The sequence below is a fragment of the Malurus melanocephalus genome, unplaced genomic scaffold (genome assembly GCF_030028575.1).
Source record: "Malurus melanocephalus ecotype Western Australia unplaced genomic scaffold, MMel_1.1 scaffold_65, whole genome shotgun sequence".
Classification (NCBI taxonomy): Eukaryota; Metazoa; Chordata; class Aves; order Passeriformes; family Maluridae; genus Malurus; species Malurus melanocephalus.
The window spans coordinates 27,327-50,429 of NW_026623297.1; the positions used below are offsets into that span (position 1 = coordinate 27,327).

The 23,103-nt window shown below is 35.5% G+C and overlaps 1 protein-coding gene across 1 annotated transcript in view; it reads right to left on the reverse strand.

The window, feature by feature from the left end:
- SEMA3E (semaphorin 3E) overlaps positions 1-23,103 on the reverse strand; it is a 124,941-nt gene that overhangs the window by 27,320 nt on the left and 74,518 nt on the right. Inside the window, exons 4-5 of the mRNA XM_057366414.1 lie at positions 21,815-21,934; positions 6,897-7,065 (exon numbers count right to left, since the gene is read on the reverse strand). Of these exons, the coding sequence (XP_057222397.1) occupies positions 6,897-7,065; positions 21,815-21,934 (289 nt within the window). The remainder of the gene's footprint in view (positions 1-6,896; positions 7,066-21,814; positions 21,935-23,103) is intronic.

The window sequence follows — 23,103 nt, forward strand, 5'->3', positions numbered from 1 at the left end:
GGAACAACATTATGAATATGGCTCATTAGAATTTGCTCAAATTGAGGGAAGAAGGTGAGTCAGTAGTTTAACSCAGTCTGAAGTGCACGTGGACGTTGTTCCTACCAGCAGCACAGAATTTACAACTGGAGCAGCACGAGGACAAGAATTTTAAATTTCATGAGTTGTGGTCTCATTTTCAAAACCCTCTTGACAAGACAGGTTCACACCAGAACAGGAAGGTGTTCCATTGACATCTATCCACATCTGCCACAAAAACATCTGACACATTGAGCACCTCCTTTCAAAGATCTCATTGTGGTCCAGTCAGTGCCTGGCCCTGGGAACAATGAGCACTTGGTACTTGAATCTTCATCCATGCAAAGGCTCTGATCAGTGATTTGGTGCTGAGCAGTTCCAAATGTGCCCTGCATTTGGTCTGGCTAATGAGAAGGAAGAAATTGCTTGGTTCTGGAAATGGAAGGGGCATGGTGGGTTGATGAGGAGGTAGAAATAACAGGAATCAGAAAATCAGATGAAAATGCTTTAGAGAACACAGTGCTAAGGACAGGAAGAGTGTTAGCTGCACCAAACTACTGATTTGGGCTGTTTTGGGCTACACTGTGTGGTTCCAGCTCAAGGCTAAACCATAACTGAATCCACAGACTGGAACTCAAACATTGGAGCCTTTCCTGAGCATAATTATGAAATTTAGCTCTGTGGAAAACATGCCTGAGAAAAAGAGTCATACTGAAAACACCAGAGGGCTGGATGCAGTCATCTCCCCAGCTGGGGAGACAAGAAGTGGTACCTGCTACCTCAGAAATTCTTCCTGTAAACAAGCACAGGTTTTATTAGAATGAGGGGGTTTTCCAGTCAGCCTACTGGAGCTGTTCCACTTCAACTGGAAATAACCACAGTTTGGGAATAATTTTCTGGCTGAAGGGCTTCCATGTGCAGTGGATAGGAAAAAAAGGGACTATTTTCCTCTGGTCCAGCAATAACTTGCTTGTTTTCATACCATTGAAATATTCACCAGCATAAGGACAGAACTTGAGATTTCATCCATCCTCCAAAACTGGTGACGAATATTTCTCAAAAAACTTATGGAAACAGGAATTGGATCTCATTTTCAGAGGATTTGGGTGACATTCACTAAGCAAACACCAGAAAATTTAGAAATAATACACTAATTAYATATAGAAACTGTTGAAACTATATATGTACATAGGTAAAATTTTACATATTCAATTATCAATCCTATCTCTGACTCATCTAAAATTGTGATATTGGATATATTTTACCTTGGTAAAATACCATCAAAAACTCTACTTTCAGTTATGTATGGACACTATTTCCCTTAACTGCCCACACATAAACAGCAACRTTTTTCATATCCCTGTGGACTTGAATTAGGAATTTTTTAGGCCCAATTTAAGAAGCAGGCAGCTATTGTCACTAGGTGGCATCCTTACACCAGAAAATAACACGGAATTAACCTGCACGAGGAGAGGGAAATTAATGATTTCCAGTTTGAGGCTAATCTGAGTGGAGGCTTCAGTGACACAGCTTTCTGCTGCCTAATCAAAATAAACACTACTGATACATCCAAATGATGACATTCATAAAAGATTACAGCRGAAAGCAAGAATTTTGTTTGTAGGTCTCCCTCAAAGTGTGAATTTTGTTTCTTTCAAGAGAAACATTTGAATTGAATGGTGGCATAGTTGTGAATGATTATTCTGAAAAGTTAACGGTTTGGCAGCTGAGGATGGTTCAGACACCTCTGCTGAGCCAGAGCTGAGCAGAATTTTGCCTTAGGCTTCATCATATACAGAATGGATATTTTCCTGGAAAAATACATGGTCATGATTTAATGTTAAATATTGGCAAATGAATTAAATAGTAAATATAAATTATAGCATCTGTAGAAGTTAAGCTTGCCTAAAAATAATACAGAACTTTATTTTTTAAACAGCACAGAGCTGCTTAAACCATAGAATTTTCCAGGGTCTTTATAATGTTCCAAACAATCTTCACAATCCTAATTAAAGAGTTACATTATTCGTATATCCCCCTCTGGCAATTATGTTGGAAAAATATATCAGACTGACTGGTATTCTTTTTAGTTTTGGTGATGTGTAACACAAAATGGGATACTTTATCTTTTCAACACTATTGTGAATCTTGGAAAATGCATCAGTGCACAGTAAATGATTCATCATATATTGCCAATGATGAGAATTCACATCTGTAAGTCCAGATGTTCAAACTGTGGATATGAAATCTATTCCTCATGTTTGACATAGGTAAAAAATGTTGGTATAAATAATTAACCTRCAGGTATGACATTCTACAATGTACTGAAGAAGTTATCACTGATAACCTGTGAGATCCTGAGSGGAAAAAATGGAAGTTCCAGACCTGGATGRATATTGTTCCATGAAWGATATTTTACAAATACAGAAATTARATCTGATTTTTACCCTGAACTGTTACTAAACTATAAAAATATAAACATAAATATAAACATTAYGTGTGAGCAGACAGGTCACTTCACCTGAGAACAGCAATGGGACAGTATTGACAAGTGTGACTGTCAAATAGCACAAAAACATTCAACATAATTCTGAGATATTTTGCACTTTTGACACTAAAAAGATCTCCTTCTCCTGTCCTTTTCAATAGTCTTTTGTTTAAATGCAAGTTACAAATTTTGAACACTGGTAGGCTTTTCCAGGTGCTCACCATTTCCAGCACCTGTAAGATTGAGGCTTGAAAAATTTTGGAAAGACTTCTACTTTTTTTCTCTTCCATTGAAAAGCTGCTATTGCATATCAATTCACTCCTGTCTCGATTGCAGGGTTTTATACTGGTGCACATCACACTGATTAACCTCTGCCTTCCCGTGAAAATCAAGCAGAGTAACATCAGAGACCTTCACTTCTCCTCCCCTCTTCCAGTCTAACCTYAGCTTCATGTGTATTTGACAAATTATTCGATAAAATTTAAGTTTTTACACAGCCTGGTTAGGCATGTTATAAAAAGAATAAAAAGTTTATTCTTTCCCTGTTTAAGTAAACAAAAAACTCATGGACCTCAAAGATCAGTTTTAGCTCAAGTGATACACACACAGTTTTTAGCTAGCAGCCTTTTCAGACAAACACATCAAAGTTCAACAATGACCATTCAAAACCCATTATTTTTGCACTTTTCTCAAAGAAAAGTATTAACAAATTAAAATACAGAATTTTCTTCTAAATCCTTCAAAATTCCAAGGTGACAATCCCAAAGCAAAATGGATTGAAGCATTTAAATTAAATTATTTGTACGAGAGATTTCTATAACTAGGCTGCTACTACCTTAAAGGTGGAATGTTTTGTGTACCTGTTTCAAATGGGAAGGTAATGCAAACACAAGCTGTTACTCATCAGCAGTGTTTTTTTATGTAAAATGGAAAATTCATGTAATGAATAAAGGATTAGAACACAATGAGTAGAATAAGCTGCACCTTTCATGCATTTCTTTGTCAGTYGGTTTTTTACTCATATGACAACTAAAATCAGAAGACTAATTCACATTTTAGCAAATAATACTTTTGGCAGTATGAAAACAGCAACTTTCAAGAAAAACCTTATTGTTTAACTGGTAACCTCTGTATATTTGTACTTTCCATCTCTCAAGTCTTTTATTTTGAAAGAAAATATATTTTTGTCTAGAGTAAAAGAAAATAYACAAATACCTGACTTTTAAAACTGTAAAAGCAGAAAATATTTTTGGAATGGATTCCCTGGATAATAACCTATTCAGATGTAGTTTAGGTTTTTCACCACTTGTTTCTGATATATTGCAGGTAAGAATATGTGGACATAAACTAATTTCTCAGCTTTCAAGAGCTAGTGTGGTCYAAGTTAATCAGTGTGCATGATCTGGTATCAAAAATAATTTTGGCTATTGAAAGCAGATGGGGGAATTCATTAGGAATAAAAGTCCAAAAGTTTTATATACTGTTGAGCTGAACATAAACATTTTATTCAGCCCGTCTGCCATCCAACTTCCATTCTGTTTCTTGAYGCTGGCAATAAATTAATTGATTGTTCATATATTGAGGAATTAATCACAAGCTACCTCACCAGAGGGTCAGATAACCTACAATAATGCTTACAACAGCAAAGATATTTCATTTTAAAGCCAAGTCACGAACTGTTGTTTGCTTGAAGTGGGTATTTTAACTCTTGTGYTGAAATAGATGAAGAGATGCAGAACAAGGGATAATCTTTCTTCYTAAATTAATCCAGCTAAATCTGGTCCTAATTAGTTATGGTGCAAATGATCTTTCAAGATCAAGATTTGAAAAGCTTTTAAACCTTTATGAGAGGTATGTAAAGTTTTCTTGTTAGCCTAATCCTCACTGTTAGTCAATGRCCATGCTGGTGTAGGAGCTGTGTTAACATGAGGGGCAGGTTTTGAATAATTTCCTTCAGAGGAAGAAGAGGCTGGGGTGTGCTTTGCTAACAAAAGGTTTGCATAAAACCTTTCCAAGGACATGCATATTGGCTGAACCTGCATCAGAAAATGGAGACAACTTTGGGGCACAGCCTCCAAGAGCTGCATAAAGCTCCTGGCTTTATACCAGGACCAGATTTCCCTTTCTAAAAAAAATGAAGTGCATGAAGAAGAATTAAACCTCCAGGCATTGGAGGACAGACTGGAAGAYCAGTCCTGGAGGGTGCATGGCATAGTTATCATCTCCTGTCACTGGGTAATGATCATCAGTACTTGTCTCAATGAAGGAGCATCCCTAATTGGCATTAGAAGCCTGTCTCATTTTCAAATGTCAGTTAAAAGATTCTTCAATATTCACTGTGTTTGTATCTAGGTCTTCTACCCTTTTCAGCTGGCTACCTTTAGAGATAAAGGATTTGCATCCTGGGGTCTAAGGTGCAGCATTTTATTCCGTGAACTGTGTGTCTCTAGTTGGCAGAAGTTGGTAGAATAAAATAGAAAATATGGAAATTCAAACTTCCTTAAGATATTCTTCCTAAGTATTGGAAGTGTTTAACTCCAATAGTTAAAAATATGAAATAATAAATAAAAAAAGTCTTTGAATTCTTTCATTATGCTTTTAAAATATAATTTCATTATAACTTGAAATGATGGAATTTCCTAGTAGATGGCTAGAAAAACAGCCTCTAAATACTTTGTGAGTTTTGATGAAGAAGTGAAAGTTAGTCTATTTTTCTGTGTATCAGAGATTTGATAAAAATATTCTTTTCTCATATTAATTTTGCTACATTACAGAATTAGTCTTGTCAGATTGATTTTATAAGTCTTTGTCAGTGGACCTCCAAGACTCTATTCAGCCTTTATCAGAGAAGGGCTTATTCAATTGTTTTCTCCTTCAGATAAAAATATGAGGATCCATAGGACCTCCCATAATTCAGGAAAACTCTTAAAGTGCTCAGTGGGAAAATCTGGCTTCCATTTAAGCAAATAAATTTCACATTGATCTCTCAGTAGGAACATGATCAGGTTAATTTATTTACTTTGCTCTATCTGAGGAAAGGTTGAGAAGGACTTCAAGATTAGACCATGAGGTTTGAGGCCTACAGCAAATTCCAAGGGATGAATCTTTGTTCCCAGGCTAAGCTGAGACTGGAATATGTCAAAAACTGTAGAAATAATTTAGAAATAAGGGTGGGATAAAAGCGTGACAATCTGTGCTTCATGGATTTTGGRAGGTCAGGCAAAATACAGCATCTGACTCTCCTAAGACTTCTTAACCCATTAACTCTGAAGAATTAGAGCTCAGATTTGTTTTTTTTTTTTTCATGGCAATGAAGAATATTTTGATTAATTGTAACAATGTGAAAGACTTGACATTACAGCTGAAGATTCTTCTTGTAATTAATTTGTTAATGTAAAGGAACAAATAAACCTAGCAAGCAAAAATACATGTCACTCCTGACCAATATAGTTTATCACCACCATGGATGATACTATTGTAGTTGATCATCAGAGAATTTAGCTGTCTGATTTTAAGATGCAGAGACAAATGTAAATATCGAAAGAGCCCTTTAATCCTCTTTTTTTTCCTTGAAAAGTAGAAAATTTCTTTAATCTTTAGCCTCTTTTTTTTTTTCTGAATATTCCCTTTGAATGCTCAGTTTATGCTTTCTAAACCCAGAAATCATTGTGCTACTCCCTAAATCCATCTAGCTTTTACTCTTTACCTGCTGTTCCAGGCTATTTTTAGTCAATACACACTTAGTCAGTAGTGCCAAGACTGTCTTTGCTTCATCTAACAAAATGTTTTAAGAATACATTTTTGAGGAAAACCCATATGGTTTGCTAAATCACAGCTTCAAAGATCCCAGTCCTATAGTGATACACTTCCCAGCCAGGCACACAGGAACGCTATCTCAGCTCAGCTTCCTGGCACTGCAGGAATTAGACTGAATTCTATTTTTATATCTGTTGAGTATAAGATCAACTCTTCTAWCACAGAATCATCAGTTTGCCATAGTTTTGTTAGAAGGCAGCATTGAAAAAAAACCAAAACATTTTCATCTTTAAAATGGCAACTTATCTAAACAATAAAACTTGGTATCAAAACAGTTAAATTCTCTTTTTTACAGGGTGCTTGTTTCTCAGATTCATCTCAGCAGATGAAAACAAAAGTGGTGTAAATGACTAAGCCAAATGTGTTTCTCTGCTTTTAAGGAAAGCAGGAAATTGCTATTTCCATAATTATACAACAATCAATTACCTTCAGGATGGCAGATGTCATTCAACATCTCACTTCAGTGAGACACCCTTGCTGTTGTTAATGCTGCCTGGAATGCAATATTAATGTGGGCAGCACCAYGAGGATTAAGTCTGACATGTGGAAGGTTGCAGTGGAGAGCTGACAACACTTTGGTGTGCTGAAGAAAGAGGCTCAGAATGACAGATTGACAGGACTGTGAAGTTTGTGACATAAAGATCATTACCAATTAAGATGGAGGTGAAGGAAGAACTGGGGTCAAAAGGGCACCTGCCTCGTCCTCTCTCAAATTTGTGTGATTCCAGTTGAAACAGATGATCCTTAAAAAAAAAAAAAAAAGGACAGAGAACACCATAAACCCTACAGGCAAAGAAAGCAGTCCTTAGAGACAAGCTTTAACTTTGTTATACCTTTGTAGAGGATTGACTTCATTAGGGAGAAAACACAATTATGGTTGCTCACTGATGTACTRGCAAAAATTCTCTGGGTTTCTACAAATCACCTTTGTGTGGGCACTGCCCAAAAAGAATCCAAAAAATATGCACTAAAATTGCACTTACTTAATTTATGTGGGAGTAGGGAGGGAAGATTCCTCTGTATTTCTCCAAATTATCTAAACATTAAATAGATAGCTCACCATGGAATGTGTTTTCCCCCTTTAAACATTTTTTTCCCAGTAGTTGTTAAATATATCATACTGTGTTATCTTCTCTTCATAGCTTTGAGATGTTTATATATCTTCTTCATCRAAGTATGTTTAGGAACAAATCCCCAGAGCAGATGTGATTTCTTCAGTGGATTTAACAGAATATCAGTATAAAAAAATATTGGCAACTTGCTTTARTTTGTCTGTATAAGGCTGTAAAGACTGAGAAAGAATTTACAATTTAAATTTTCATTTGCAGTGGTACGTTTGTCTCAGCTTTCACAAAAAAGCCCATTAATGTCTGATTAAAATATCAAGTGAGAGCACAATATTTTTAATTTAGATATAAACAGAACAGCATGCCACATAACACAGAAATAGGGGAGAATAAAAGGGCAAATAGAAAGAAAGCTATGAAAATTTCACAAAAAAAAATGCCACAAAGCCAACAAGTGTGACTAGCAAATATTTGAATAACTTAAAATTAGCCATTCCAGTTCTGTGTAACAGTTTTACTCAAATGTCTACTGAAATGCARATTATACCAACATATTGAATAAATAAAACCTACCTGTTCATTCAACTCTCAGTTTCACATKGTTAATATATGAGACAAATATTTGGTGAGGCATAAAATCACATGCAAAAGGAAACCAAATCCCCCAGAATTCTGAGAAGTACTTGCCCAAGTCTCTCCCTTACAGAACACATAATCAAAGAGGTCCAAGAGACTTTTTAGTCATAAAAATCAGGTTTTATTAGACCTAGATTTTGAGGTATTTATGAGAATAATTCAGTACTTGCACAGAAAAAGCTTGATCACCTACAACGTACAAAACTTCCCAAGCAACTGCAGTTGCCCCAGAACCTAAATTAATATTCTCTTCAGCTTCAAGAGAGTCATGCTCTCCTGAAAAATAAAAATAATTAAAAAAAAAAAAAACCCAAACAAACTCTATAAAAAGACAAGGAGCAAAGAAATAGTAGGTGGAAAACTGGAAAGATGATAATAATAAAAAAAAATAGCTTGAAAGGATAAAAATAAAAAAGGTATAAGGAAAGTGGAAAGTTGTAGAGCTCCTAGTTCCCACTAATTGATGAATATTTGAATCTTTCTGYGCATTTAATTTAAAGCAGTTAATCTTTAATTTTTGTCTTGGGGGTTTTCAGAAGCCCCTCCACTTCAAAACATTATTCACTTCTTAATCCCCAGATCAGCCAAGCTKATGTACCTGTCTTCCATTCCCAACTGTCTAAATCATACATGTCATTTTGCTGCAACTTCTGGTTAAAAAGAAATATTTCCATTAGTTAAAGAGGTTCTATGAAAATGGGATGCAACTCAGAATACAGTTGTGAGAAAATAGGACATCTGTTTAATGTCTATTTGCAGTAAAAAAAAAAAAAAAAAGAGTAATAAAATAAAAAAGAAAAAAAAATACGAATTTTAAGTAATGGGCCTAAAACTCATGAGTTAACAAGGCATTCGTAATCTCACCTCTCCTGAATCTCCTTTGTTGGTCTAACCCCGTTCTGTTAGCTAAAGCTGATGTAGCAGAAAATAACCATCCTGGGTAGAGACTGATGGTGCAGGAATGTTGTTTTATGCTATATCAGCAACTATTGCACATCAGTAGTAATTATTCCCCCTCTGCYGTTGGGTAAATGTCAAACAATGAAGAAATATCTCCTTGTGTGTGGAAATYTCAGGCCCATTCCATACTTTTCAAACATCACATACCATGTATTTTTCAAACCTAAATACTGTAGCATTTTGAGTCAACACTGGATAAAAAGATAGTAAGGTGGACACAGAAAGGAAAAGAAAATAGTTCTGAAATAACACAGAAGGACTTGGGAATCATAATGGCATAAAATCTGATGTAAAGGATATTTTCCTAAAAACTGTCTRATGTTATTTATCGGAAAATAGAAAAAAAGGTTACTCATGAAAAGGTTTCTCTTCTGGGAGCTCAACTAAACTGTTTGTCAGTGAATCTGTTCAATAAAGATGTAGAAACATCTTTTGGAGAGTGGAAACAAAAACCAAGAGTTAAAAACTAATAGATTATTCTGGTCTTCATGCTTTCTGCTTACTTTTCTGAGCAGTAAAATACAAAATGGATGTGCCTGTGCAAGGAAGTAATAAATTAAAACTGATTACAGAAGAAAACATACTCAGGTACAGTGATCATGTGTGAGAAAAACATTTTTTTGAAACCATACTTGAAGATGTTGTATTATCCACATTTCCTGGTTTATATTTTGTCCTACACAGGGAATGGAAACTGAAAGTTTTTCTGCTGTTGGTGAACATGATCCCACCAGGTCATCATAAAAAGACACTTCATATTTGGTCTTCCCCTGATAAAACACCACTGGTGTTCAGGGAGATGTGGCCAGTACAGGAATCTTCTGGATGATGTGGGACAACTTTGGGCTAATTTTGTGCATCACAGTACACAAAATTACCCCAAAATAATGAAAAAGCTAGTGATGTAGTTAACCTTTTCCCCGAGAACCATTAAATCAATGGTAAAGACAATCCCATCTCATTTARCATTCATAGCGTGAATGTGTTTAAAACAGCTAACTATATGGAATGAAAATGCTAAACAATATGCACAGTATCCATTYGCTATCTGAAATTTATGCATCAGGATGCATCTTAAATATATAATCTAGTGTTAACACTGTAGGTAGACAAAAAATTGGATTTCAGTGCAATTTGGCACAATTTTTAAGAGGAGCTCACCAGTTTTGATATAAAGCAGGATGTGTAGCTCATAAATGCTTGCAGACATATGTAACTGTCTGAAAAGTTGCTGAAAATGTAAGCAATGACTCCTCCAAGAGAGATTTTCCACCTTCACCTTTTAGGACAGCATGCCAAATATTCCATGGTTGCAATAAATTATTCCCATCACTGGGGCAAGTAACTGAAGTTCAGGTGTAAGATGTGTCARCTTCCATGGGATGCCAGTTTAAATGAAATAAGCGTTACACATTAATAATCAGCTTTGAAGGCTAATTCCATAATTCTAACCCTCCTTGCAGTTTGTGACATTGGAATCCCTGGAGAAATGTCAAAGTAAAACTGACAGTTTCCTCACAGATTATACAGCACATCAATTCAACATCACAATTTATTTTATGGGCATTTTTTAGCGGTTAGGGTAAAAACTATGCAAAAGCACATATGGAGGGCTGGGAGTAGAATTACGTGTTTCTACATGTAGCTTGGGAAAAGAAATGGGGTTCTGGGTTTGATTTATGATGCCAGTGACTCAGGAAACATAATACACTTTCAACTATTATTAAAATAATAATGTTCTTTTAAAAGAAATAGAAGATATTACCAAAGCATCAAGACACTTTGCCATTAACTTGACATGAATTGATAATTTTAGACAATGAAGACTAATGTAGGCTGTAAACAATAGTGAAAGAAAAGGTCAATCAGAGGCATTAAAATTTAAAGACTGAATTTAACTTTTGTTGCAGAAAATTGCTTTCACTAATGCCAAGTRCTGCTTTGCTCTGGGTCAAGACAACACTATGCATGTGATTAATTTAAAACATATGCTTACTTCCATTCCAGCAAAGTATCTAAGCCTATTCTGAACATTAATAAAATGGCTGTATCTTTTCAGTAAACCAGGGACTTAAAAATACAGGGCTTTTAGTTATGTTTTCCTAGGATATTATTTTTATGAGAGGAAAATAATTTGATTTTCTATAAGAATTTGTGGTGTTTTGTTTCTTTTCACTTTAAATTTTATTATTTCCCACTTAACAAAAAAACAAAACATATCATATTGGCATTTTTTTAAAGGATATTGAAACCATTTCATAACCTTTAATTGCACCCTTAACTGTGTGTGCATGTGTTCCAACAGTACTGTCATGGTCTGCTCTCCAGGAGACCTGTGCATTTCTGTGGTTGGTAGGGCTTTATTAGTGGGTTTTTTTGTTTGTTTTTTTTTTTTTTTTCTTTCTGGTGTGTGGTATGTTTTGATTTGTTTTTTGCAAGTTTTTTTTCTAACAAGTCCATGTTTTTTATCTTGTTGGATAGTAAATCATGTCTAGAGGACAGTAGGCAGAGGCTGTGCAGATTTTTGTTACTATATTTTTAAACACTGTCTATGCTATTCACTACTACTCTAAAACACTGGACAAAATTAATTCTCAGCTTTAAGCAAGAGCTGTTTGTTGCATTCCATTTCTAGGGTTCATGTAATTTATACATTTTTTGAAGAGAACTAGGAACACGAAGGTTCATATGCAAAGTTAATTGAATAGGAAAACATTTCTGTTTTAACCTTAACAATTCATATTTAAAATGTCATTTTTTACAGCCATGTTCAGTCGCGCAGCCTTATGTGAGGAACCTGTTACAAAATTAATCAAATATATTATTTGTAAAGCATTTCATGGGTGAAACTGGGTTTTTTTTCCCTCCTGTAAGAAATTGAATACTGAGGTAATGCATAGAAATTTTGTGACCATGACAGAAGGTGAAGYGCAATGTGCAGAACAAACCTCATCTTGATTTCCATTTTCCTTTGCACTATAAAATTTTTAGTATAAATTAACATATAAATTCACTTTTTTGCAAACATTCTTTTATTTTGTATGTTCTCAAAATGTTATTTTTCCCTTTTTTTTTTTTCTATACTTATCCTTACATTTTTTATTTCAACAGAGAAAGACTTACTGAATACACTCTGCAGAGGCTTCTTTTAGGAGGGCTGAACCTTGACTTCCCCATTAAAAAAAAAAGTCTGAAAAATTACAGAACGTGTCTGTAAATCAGCACAAAATATAACTCAAATATAAGTCTCCAAAATGAACCTTCAAGTCCTTGACCTGCCTTCATCTGTACACTTGCCTCATCAAGAAGGCACGTGGTAAAACTGATCTACAGCAAAATAGTTTGTCCTTGTGTAACAGCAGAAAATGACTTTCTGGATCAGGCCTGGAAAGGTGTCTTGTATGATTTAGACCTTTGTATTTAAAAAGACTAAATTCTGGTCGTAAGTGTGCATTAACATTATCTGATAAATATAGTCCCAACCATTAGCTAGGTATCTAATTGATAKAGAGCCAACTAATKCATTAAAAAAATTAAAAATCTAAACCCAGTGGAATATAATTGAGTTTATATAAAGGAACCTATGCTTCAAATACTTATAGTAATACCAATAAATTCCTATTGCAACACCCCGGCCTAATTAAGTCAGCATAAAACAKGCATGCAGGTGAGTAAGACAAGGATGCTCCAACAGGGAAAGAACTTTTCATGCACTATCTTCCTTAAATAATCCAAACATTAATTTTCAAAAGGGTCTAAGCACTGGCAAAAAAAAAAAACATCTCTTCCCGTTGTCAGAGGATTACTTTTRAAATTATACCTTCACATTCACTCAACTTCATTTTCCAAGCCAAATGGGGATACAACATTCAGAATAGAGTCCTCAAAATCTGTCTGAAATAGTCAGGTCTCTRCTATCTGACATAATTAAGATTATTTGGGAGGTAGAATTTCTTCTGAGGATCTGTTTTCAATCCTCTTTACTATCCGGTGACATACTGAAAAGATCAATCGCCCTATGGGATGAGAGTGCATAAAATATTACAGACATTAAATCCTCCCTAAAAATTCAACTGCATTTTTCAGGTCTGTGCATTTTATTCCACAGTTAAATGATTAAGACACATTGGGCTCCAATCTGAAAAYGTGTTTAAAATCTGGAGCTATGTCAGACTGCAGTCTGAGTTTGCAAAAGGATTAGCAATTTGTGACTTATGTCAAAATATCTGGCCTAAACTGACAGAAATAATATATTTTCCTGACTTAATGAAGGTGAAAAAAATCTGGCAAAAGAAAAAAAAAAAAAATCCCACCACACTGCACATAAAAATCACAGTCATTTTGCCTTAGCAGCTCCCAGTATTTCAGTAGCAGTGATTGCATTGGTCAGAATTTTAGAAGGGACACCTTTGTATGGCCTTGAACTGGTCACATAAACTCATTACGGGTCTTATGGTAAAGAATAGAAMCATTAGAAATTATGACTATATTGCACTAATGTGATAGTTAATATGCATGAAAGTTCCAGAGACCACAAGAAGGCTCCATAGAATTAAAATGTATGAATAGCTGTATTTGGTGATGTAGTCCTATGACCAAGTAAAGATTGTACACAAATGTCATATAAAAGTGAAGACATTTCTGGGAAGTCCAGTCTTTACACAGAGCCTCACTAACCAAGGCTTTTCCTCCTCCAAGATTTTGGCAGGCTAAACTTGTGGCTGAGATTGTGAGGGTCACATCAGAGTAGAAACCAAATCAAGTCCTCTCTAATGAGCGAATCTAATGTTTGCTATCCCAACAACTGGGGACACAAGTTGTGAAAAAAAAAAAAAAAAAAAAAAAAAAAAAAAAAAAAAAAAAAAAAAAAAAAAAAAAAAAAAAAAAAAAAAAAAAAAAAAAAAAAAAAGAAGGATGCAGCTCTGAGGTTTGAGCTTCTATCTACACTTTGATGAGGAAAGGAGTAAGAGATGTGTTGGGCATGGAAAGGACAACAGCTACATTCAACTGAGAATGGATTTCAGAAGAACTCAGGTACCCTGTTCTGTGTGTCTCCATGGTTTGGAGCCTCAGACAGCCAACAGCCTTTTTGCAGAGCTTCAGCAAGGGATGTCTGATTGGCCACTCTGCAAGAAAGGGCAGAGGAGTGCATCCATTGCCTCCCAATGACCCAGATTAATTGCTAGCAACACTTCTTTATCATTCACTTTTTAATCTATTTTTTTCTATATAGATAAAGATCAAGTAAGAAAAAGATATCAGTTATTTATTAACTAAACATTTTTTTCTGTTTTTAATTATGATGACTAACATCATATTGTTCAGCCTCTCCATTCTTCAATGATATAGACTTCACCAGCWGCTGTCACTTAAGAAAAAAAAATACTTTCTCTCATAAATAAAAGTGTCAKAATCTAAAAATCATTATAATGAGAGCTGGAATATTTCAGTTATCCCCATCAAATTACCACACAGGTGGAGGATTTCTCTCTCTTTGGGATAACACTATTACTCCTCTGTATAGATTCATTCTCCCTGGACCATCTGTGTTTAATCTTGSAAAGGGCAGGTCTAACACGATGGAAAATTCATTTCATATGGCTGATCAATTCACATACTCAACCAATCTCCCAAACTGAATTTACACTTCACGTATGGCCATATTTAGACAATATTCCAAAGTAATGAATGTTATTCACCTCATTTTCTGGATGGAGAGCACTGTCAAACAATCCTGTTGTCTGTTATAATGTGTAAGAGTGACTGATAAGAGCAACTGTGCTGACACAGAATATTGGAATTTTTCCAGAGAATTTCACTTAGTACACAGCTATTTGATAAACAATGTGCATTGTAGAATTATGTACACATATCCAAGTACAGTTGTTGAGAGGATTCACTGATGAATTCTCCATTACTGAAGGTTTTCCTAAATTTTATGTTTGCTAGAAAGATGTTTTTTTTTAATTTAGCAGTGATTTAAATAATCATATGATTTCTTTCCTAGTAAAGTTTACAAAAGGACTGAGAAGACCAAAATAATTACGAGAAAATGTTAATGAAAGCTCAGGTTATGWGCTTTCCAGGTTATGGAATGATTTGAATACTGAGTTAAAGGTCAGAAGCTTACTAAGTAGATATTAACACAATCATATCAAAATGCTGTATCTTGGAATAGGGAACAGAGTTTGTATCTGAAGGACATTCAGAACACCCTAGAAGATGGCAGCTCAAATACTTTTTTAGACTGCTTTCACATATTAGACTGAGRTGCCTCATTTAGGATCTTGGACATYCCAGATGCCTTGTTAAAGCTGACACTGCCAGGCAACACTGGGAATATCCATTTACATTGTTACATGAGATTGATAATTAGGTGTCTCAACTAAGTGTGTAAACTGGGATAACTTTGTGCTCAAGCAAAGAACTTTAGGTCAAGTGCAAAATGCATTGAGATGCCGTGCCAAGAACTCAGCACTTGAGTCCATGAAAGAGGAATCTCAAACAGAGGTAGGGAAGTGACCTTTCCTGTACACACACCATGGAATAATGTGTGTGATTCTAGTGTCTGCACTTCCAGAAGATGTGAAACTCTCTCACTGCAGAGAGTTCACAGGAAGGACACAAATAAGATTGAGGAATCCTGGTGATAGGAGGTTTAAGGAGCTATATTTATTCAGCTTATCAAAAAAAGTGAAGAGGTGGCTTGATCTTTGTACATAGGTACTTACATGTGGAAAAGATGTGGAAAAGATAGTGGCAGACTTTTCAACTTTGCTGTCAAAGGCATATCAAGGTAAAATGACAGGAAGCTGAAGTTAGAAAAATGTAACCTTGAACCTTGAGGCTGTTTCCTCACACTAAAAGTAATTAAATATTAGAGTGGCTCATGTTTAGGACAGAGAAATAGTGGTGTTACCTCTTTTTCCCTTTTGCAGCACAGTACCTTTGTTGTTTGCTGTGAGCATACATATTGTCTTCACCTAATTATTCTTCTGTCTGAGTTAGGTACCATTTTAGCCTCTCTTGAAATGTGTGCATATTCAAATTCCAGAACACAAAATCCTTAAATCTAAATGCAGTGTGAGATGTTTGCATGTTTTGGTGCAATTTAGCAGTCTGTGATGTGGGCGGACTAGAGGATGTAAATGAACTCTCCTGGTAAAAGGTTTTATGGTAYGTGTTGCCCACCTGGCAGAACTCCATATCTATTGAGTGGATGGTGCTCTAAATGGTGGCTTTTCACCCATGCAGAAGGGCACTGTGTCTCTAAGCAATTTTCAGGGCTAGAATTTGTCACATTCTRTGTAATGAAGAACTGACCAACACCCACTTCTATTTGGTCAGTGAAACCAGATGTTCCTCCTCCTCAATCTTCTGAAAACAGAATGTGGAGATGAGGTAATAGGAACAAGCATGGAGAAGGAGCAACTTGGCAGGTCATTGCTTGTTTTGATTATAAAAATACGTCAGAAACAACTTTATTATTGTAAAATAATAGATGCAAATATGTCTAGAATTTTGCTTCTTAACAAAGCTGGAAGAAGGATGACATTACCGAATGCTGGTCAAGAGCAGAATAATTATGTCATGCCAAAGTTAAACTGAGATATGACTGGCACATTCTCTTGTGGATTGCATGTGAATTCACCTTAGTTTGCTAAAGCAAGAGCTGAGGAGCTCATGTTGCCTATGTTTGGTTGGTATAGACGGATAAATGGAAAGCTTATTGCACAATTGAACCTTATCTTGGTTTTGCATTGAAACAGAGAATATGCAGAATAGAGTGTCCTTCTCTGCACTCAACAAAATATTAAATGCAATTTCAATTAGGAGGAAGAAGTTCCAACTTGACTGAGCTCTCTTCCAAGCTCTCTTCTGCTGCTCTCAAAATGCAAGTCCTCTCTAACAGGACCAAAGACTTAGAATTTAGAGTTGGTCTYCCCTGAGAAGCAGAATCTCACTCAGCTAATTGAAGATCAAATAGCATAATAAGGAATRCATCAGATTAGGAACACCCAGGGGAGACTCCCAAAAACCACCAGTGCATTTTGTGGAAAGGGTGGCTTAGTCCATCAGCCTTCTGAAGTGGAGAAATACAGCTGGAGGCAGTTTACTGAGTTAAATGAGGCACTGAAAATGGCCCTCTGCCAGCTCCATGTACATATTAAAAATTTACAGTGTTCTGGAGGAAAAATTCTTCATACACTGCTCTTTCCCATAAACTTAGTTCCCTCAACAGGTTTTTTCATGCAGAGATGCCTTTCTCTCCAGGAATCAACTCTATCTTGTCCCCACATAGCTTGCAAAAACTTGGAATATTGTTACTACACATCGTTTTCTTTTGGAGTTTCTGCTTATTTTGCAGGTCCTATGGAGGAAGAGTAATTTTTAGCTGTACTTGGTGAAATCCCCATGTGGACTTGTTAAACGTGCTTTGTGAATTAGTGAATAAGGCAGTTTAGATGCTGGATGGCCTCCAGAGCACCCCTACAAACTTGCTCCACTGAATAGATAACTCATAAAGATAAAATCATTACCTGACTGCAGCTAGATAATTTGATTTATCTAAGSTTCATCAAAATTCACCCAGAGTATTCTGAACTACACAGAATGGTACTGAAAAATTATTTTAATAGCAACTAGATGTGGAGAAACTGAAACAGAAAGCACTTCTTTCAGCACTGCTGCCAAAACTTTGAGAAGTTTATACAAATGCAGAAGGAAGAGACGAAATGCAGATGCTTCCCTTTTTCTCTGTCCCACACTGCCTTGCTGGCATCAAAGGCAACAAGAGGGAAAAATATCAATTTGGTGAGAACAGAAGTAGAATATGATTTTTTTTCTGCACTTTTCTTCATCTTCTCTGTCTGGTTTGAAGACTTATCTCAGATTTTCTTTCACAGAGGACATGGAAGGATACATTTGTAATTGCTCATGAGAAATTTGGGATGCRGGGTCTCTGGCTCTTGCCTTCTTCAGGAAAAAAAAATGTTTATTTTAATGATTTCTCCTTCATTTCTGGATGAAATACAAACAAAAACTGGAAGAACCCAGTCTTTTCTGACCTGCATTGGTTTTTGGCATTTGGAAGCATTTAATGAAGTTGGAGAGAGTGAACTCACTTACTGGCTGGCATTTCACTTGCTTGTGTTTTCTTGGACAAGAGTTTGTAATATGTTCTGTTGCAAACACCAGTAGTTGTTCTGTCTGCAAAGTCAGCAGTCCTATTTGTCCTAATTTGTAATTTATTTCTAAAAGACAGAAAAACATTGGRTATTTTKCTGAAATGTTTAAATTTGGAAAAGCAACTCTGATCAGAGTCAAAGTAATTAAAAACTGAGAAGAAGATAAAAAGCTGCTRTCACTGACTACACTTATGTATTTTTAGAAAGATAATAACTGACAACAGCTTTACTAAAGTGAACAACCTGGAATTCCAAAGTGAAATCAATTAAACCAACATTGGAATAGAATGCAGTGAACCATTATATATTTAATCTTTCAAATGGAGACATAGTGTATAATAGAATTTGTAAGTAATTTGATTCAGAAAAATATATTTGGTTATACTCTGGTGGTACAAMAAAAGTTTGATGTAGAATTAAATAAAACCAATGGTTACTTTTTGTTGGTTTATTTGATCAACGTGTTAAGACAAAATGAATTATATCATTAAATTTCTATAGAATGTCTTTTTTCCATAGAAAGCACAAAAGAAGTGTTGAAACTTATGCAATGGATYATAGCACAGTGTGAATGTGAAAGATTTTAAAGCACATTTTGATCACTACATAGTAAGATGAATACTTTCTACAGAGACTGTTTRGGGAATGGACATTATTGCTGTTTTTTTTGAGAACATTAGATGCTCTGTTTTCAAGGCAGTTCTAAGGTGTAAAGMTCTGCCAACAAGGCCATCAAATTCTGCCTGTTTTTGGAGACAAAAAATCTCTTTTAGGCTTCGCGATTTGTTGACAAGAGCTCAGTGTTCTGCAAGGCACACTCAAACCTGGTTTTGATATGAAAAGATGATTTTGTGGTTGTAAAGTATGCAAGATTTATACAGGAGGCAGAATGTTCCTTTTCATAAAGTGTGCTGCACCTCACAAACCCCTACYAAATCAGGATGCCATGCAGCATGATTGTGATCATGGCTTTAGGATATTTTCACTGTTCAAAGGAAAACCAGCAATGCTTCATTCTCTTACCACATGGCTGTTCAGAAATGGATGACTTTTTGCAAACTTTTGTTGTGAGCCAACTACAAAATAAATGTCCCTGCACCATGTGATGACTGAGATCATGAGCCTTTGCTGGATGTTTAGTTCCAACAGGTTACTACCCTTTGGCTTCCTCAGTAGATGGGAAGAGGTAATATTGCAGAAAATACAGTCCTGCTGTTACATCATGTGCTTAAATGCCTCTCTAAAATCATCTCTAGCTTACATTTATACACAGCTGGTAACTTAAGAACCCTACAATTTTTACTGAGAAAGTCACATTCTCCCTTTGCCATCAGCTCAGGGAGCACTATTGAAACTTGTAGTTAAGGTCCCTGATCACAGAGCAAGTATTTCTCTTATGTTGATACTCCTGATTCATAGATCTGCATGGAAATGTGCATCTGCCTTCACAGGCTGCATTAGTTGTGTGTCTGGGTACACAAAAGTTTGCCATAAAGGCTCCCTCCTTTCCTACATCCCACACTTTATTCCTCAACACTGAGAAATGTCATTGTTCAAATGCATAYGAGCCTCAAACACATCCTGTGCTACTCAAAACATGCTGAGGTATAAACAGGTACAGAGTTATATTTTAAATATTGTTTCATTTGCTACTCTCCTTTCCATGATAGACAGTGAGAGAGATGAAATGGAAGAAACAGGGGACAATAATTGGATGTTTTTGGAAGAGAATACTCTGACCAGATAGATCAGCAGAGGCTGAACTGCAGTTTTCTGAAGAAGGATCTTGTCCTTTCACTTCCTGCAGTTACACCATGCCTTTATCAAAGAAAGCAAGATTACAGTTTGCCCACTCAACTACATACCATGTGATATTTTTAACCTACCATATAAATGGCACCTGTCTTTTTTAATCCTGATGGTCAGCTTTTCAGATAACAGGAAGTAGTATAGCTACTTATTAGTGTAGCAAATATTTCCTGTTGGTCTACAGAACCAAAAAAAAAAAAGGAAAAATTCCCATGATTTCAGTGTGGGTAAAATTTTAGAACGTCAGCATGACAAGGCAGAATAATAAACAAAAATAAAGGAAGGAAGGACAGTGATAGATAAGGGGACGACCACAAAGGCCACAGAGTCATATATATATATATATTGTTTGTAATTTTTTTTTTGTGGGCTTCTATTTTTATTAGTCTGTTGTTTATGTTTTCTAAAATAGTATTCCTAAATATACAGACATTGCTTCCTTCAAATTGTACCGGGAAGCCTGACCCTAAGTTTGTGAGAGGAGCAAAGACACACAAATTTGCCTTATTTTAACATTGCTTATTAGCTAGTTTCTTCCTTAATTTCAAAAGACAGAGTTTTCTGCAATTCACATAACTCCAAATTGAAGTGCTGTGCTGAAGGCCCAGCTTCTGAGATGCTTCTCATTTTGACAACAGTTGAAGGTGCACAGCATGGATTGGATTCTTGGAGATTGCTTCTGGTGATGTTCTAGTTCGTTTTGTCAAAAGTATGCATTGTTACTCAGAAAAGATTAATCAAAAACATTTTGCAGGAAACAAATCCCTTAGYTGATTTAGATGAGTACACTTTAAAAAGCTTTATATCTGCAATTATTGTTTATTGAAGCCAAGAGCTCCTGGCCATAGGGGAAAGCAAAACTTCTCTTGGATGGTGCTTTAGCATCAGCTCCACGACAAGTGCTCAGCAGGAGACATTGTGTGAACAACAAAACGAGACCATGGACCAGCAGCCCTTCCTGACACCTGCCAGCTAAAAACAATCTTATCTTGGGCTAGAGATCGTCTCCATCTATTCAGTCCCACCTCACAAAGTGCATTTCCAAGAATCCCTGCTCCAATTCCTAAGGCTGTCATCACACGTGCCTTTAGCAGCCAAGGTTTAATGCCTGAAGGGTCTTACACATTGATATAAAATGAGAGGTTGGTACTTCTGCTGAGCCTTTCAACCTGTTCTAACATAACTGAGAAAGAATCACCATTTCTGAGAAGTCTAGACAGTTTCTATTTTTGAATTAGAAACATATTCACAATATTGGTTATATGTTCCACTTATTGATCTCTTTAGCACATTTCACTCAGCTAAAAACATCATTAAGGAGCTTACATGTACTTGCTGAATAGGACCAATATAAAAAAGCTGGAGTACCAAAAATTTGTTAAAAAAAATCCATCTCACATCAAACTTACACATATTTTGATACATGATGCATTATTTAACTTTAAAAGAAAACAAAGCAACAACAACAAACCCAAACCCCCAGTGATTTAGCTAAAACCTGCTAAAATATTTAATAATTTTTAGGATTTATCATCTTACTTCGTAAAAAAATTATCATCTTATTTAGTAAAAAAGATACCAAAAACCTAAGATAAGAAAAATCTTTGAATTCTTTGTTTAATTCTCCAGAATATACTTTAGAATATTAGTTATTTCCTCTAATCACAAGCTAAATTTTAGTTCAGCATTACAATTTCATCAGAGAAAATAGCTGTTGTGTGGCTCATGTAAGAACTGTGAGCAATTGAACTTAAACATTTATTTTTAACCACCGAGGTTTTGCTGGAATCTAGAAATCTGAAAGAATCAACACTGTAAACCAAATTTCTTACCTCTGATGGATGTCCAGCTCTCACAAAAGTACAGACTGGATCAAAAGCTCCTGTTCCACAAGCCAGAAGATGGGTCCTGTTGTATCGGTGAAGGACACGGATGTAATTTGCACATTCATCCTAGTTTACGAAAAAAAAATAAACACGGGGAAATATAAGCTTTTAATTTTTTTTTTCTTTTTTTTAATGTGCCCTTAGGTGATGTTCTTGTATTGAGTCTTTTTATTCTATTTCACTTCATGCTAGTAACTCTGTGCCCCCAGTTTCATGGATGGTCATTTTTACATTAAAAATGCAAGTTTAGGGCATAATTGATCATATGTTATTTTAAATACTTAAACAATTAGGAGTTTCTAAGTTATAAAGACACAGTTTGGTGCTTTAATCTTTGAGATAATCTGCAAATCTAAAAGGATCTTTTACTAAGTGTTATTAGACACATTAGACATAAGATTCAGAGCATAAGATGTGAATAGTCAGCAAATAGCTTCTCTCACAAGTTAAATAAACTTTATCTCAAGATAAATACCCTTTTTAAATGTACCATTAATTAATTGTATAATTAATTGCTAATCAATATTTTTTCATATTGTATAGACACATACTTCATCTGTTCCCACTGTTTAAGCCCCTTTGAAGAAGAAATATTCATTTCCCCCAGGGCAATACWTTGGGACTCATTAGTGTATTCGCAGCCTCATAAATATTACAATTAAAAAACTTTCAAACATCCCTTTCAGATGTGGGGTCATTATTCCTGTGTTAACTAGAAATGGAGACAGTAAGATGAAAGTATCCATTGATTTTGGGACTCCTGGGATTTGGTTTTAGAGAGTACTTTATATTTTGCAATGGTTTCTAAAGCATGGAGCAAAGTTACTATTCATTTCAATTCATTGCTGAGCATTTCTGCTACTTAGAACACGGGTCTTTAAGAGCCATGTCAAGATTAACACATTTTAAATAGAATTATCTTAGCTATCTTTAGCTGTTCTAGAGTTTAGACAAGTAATTTATGCAATTCTCAYAGGCTTTTTCAATAGTCAGTGAAGTAGGCCATCTCAAAAAGGCAATTAATGCAATTCTAAAATGAACATGTAGAACAGAGTGAAGGAATTTCCTTTTGTGAAAAATTCCAGTTCCTCACTGATGACTGCYCTCATTTTTGGTTTGCCATATTTATGTGAGAACAATCCTGGCTCTTATTAATCAGCTGCAAGAACTTAATGTCAAAAAGGAGGAGTCTGAAGGGGATTCGTGGGCAGAATTCAACACTTGCAAATCCACAT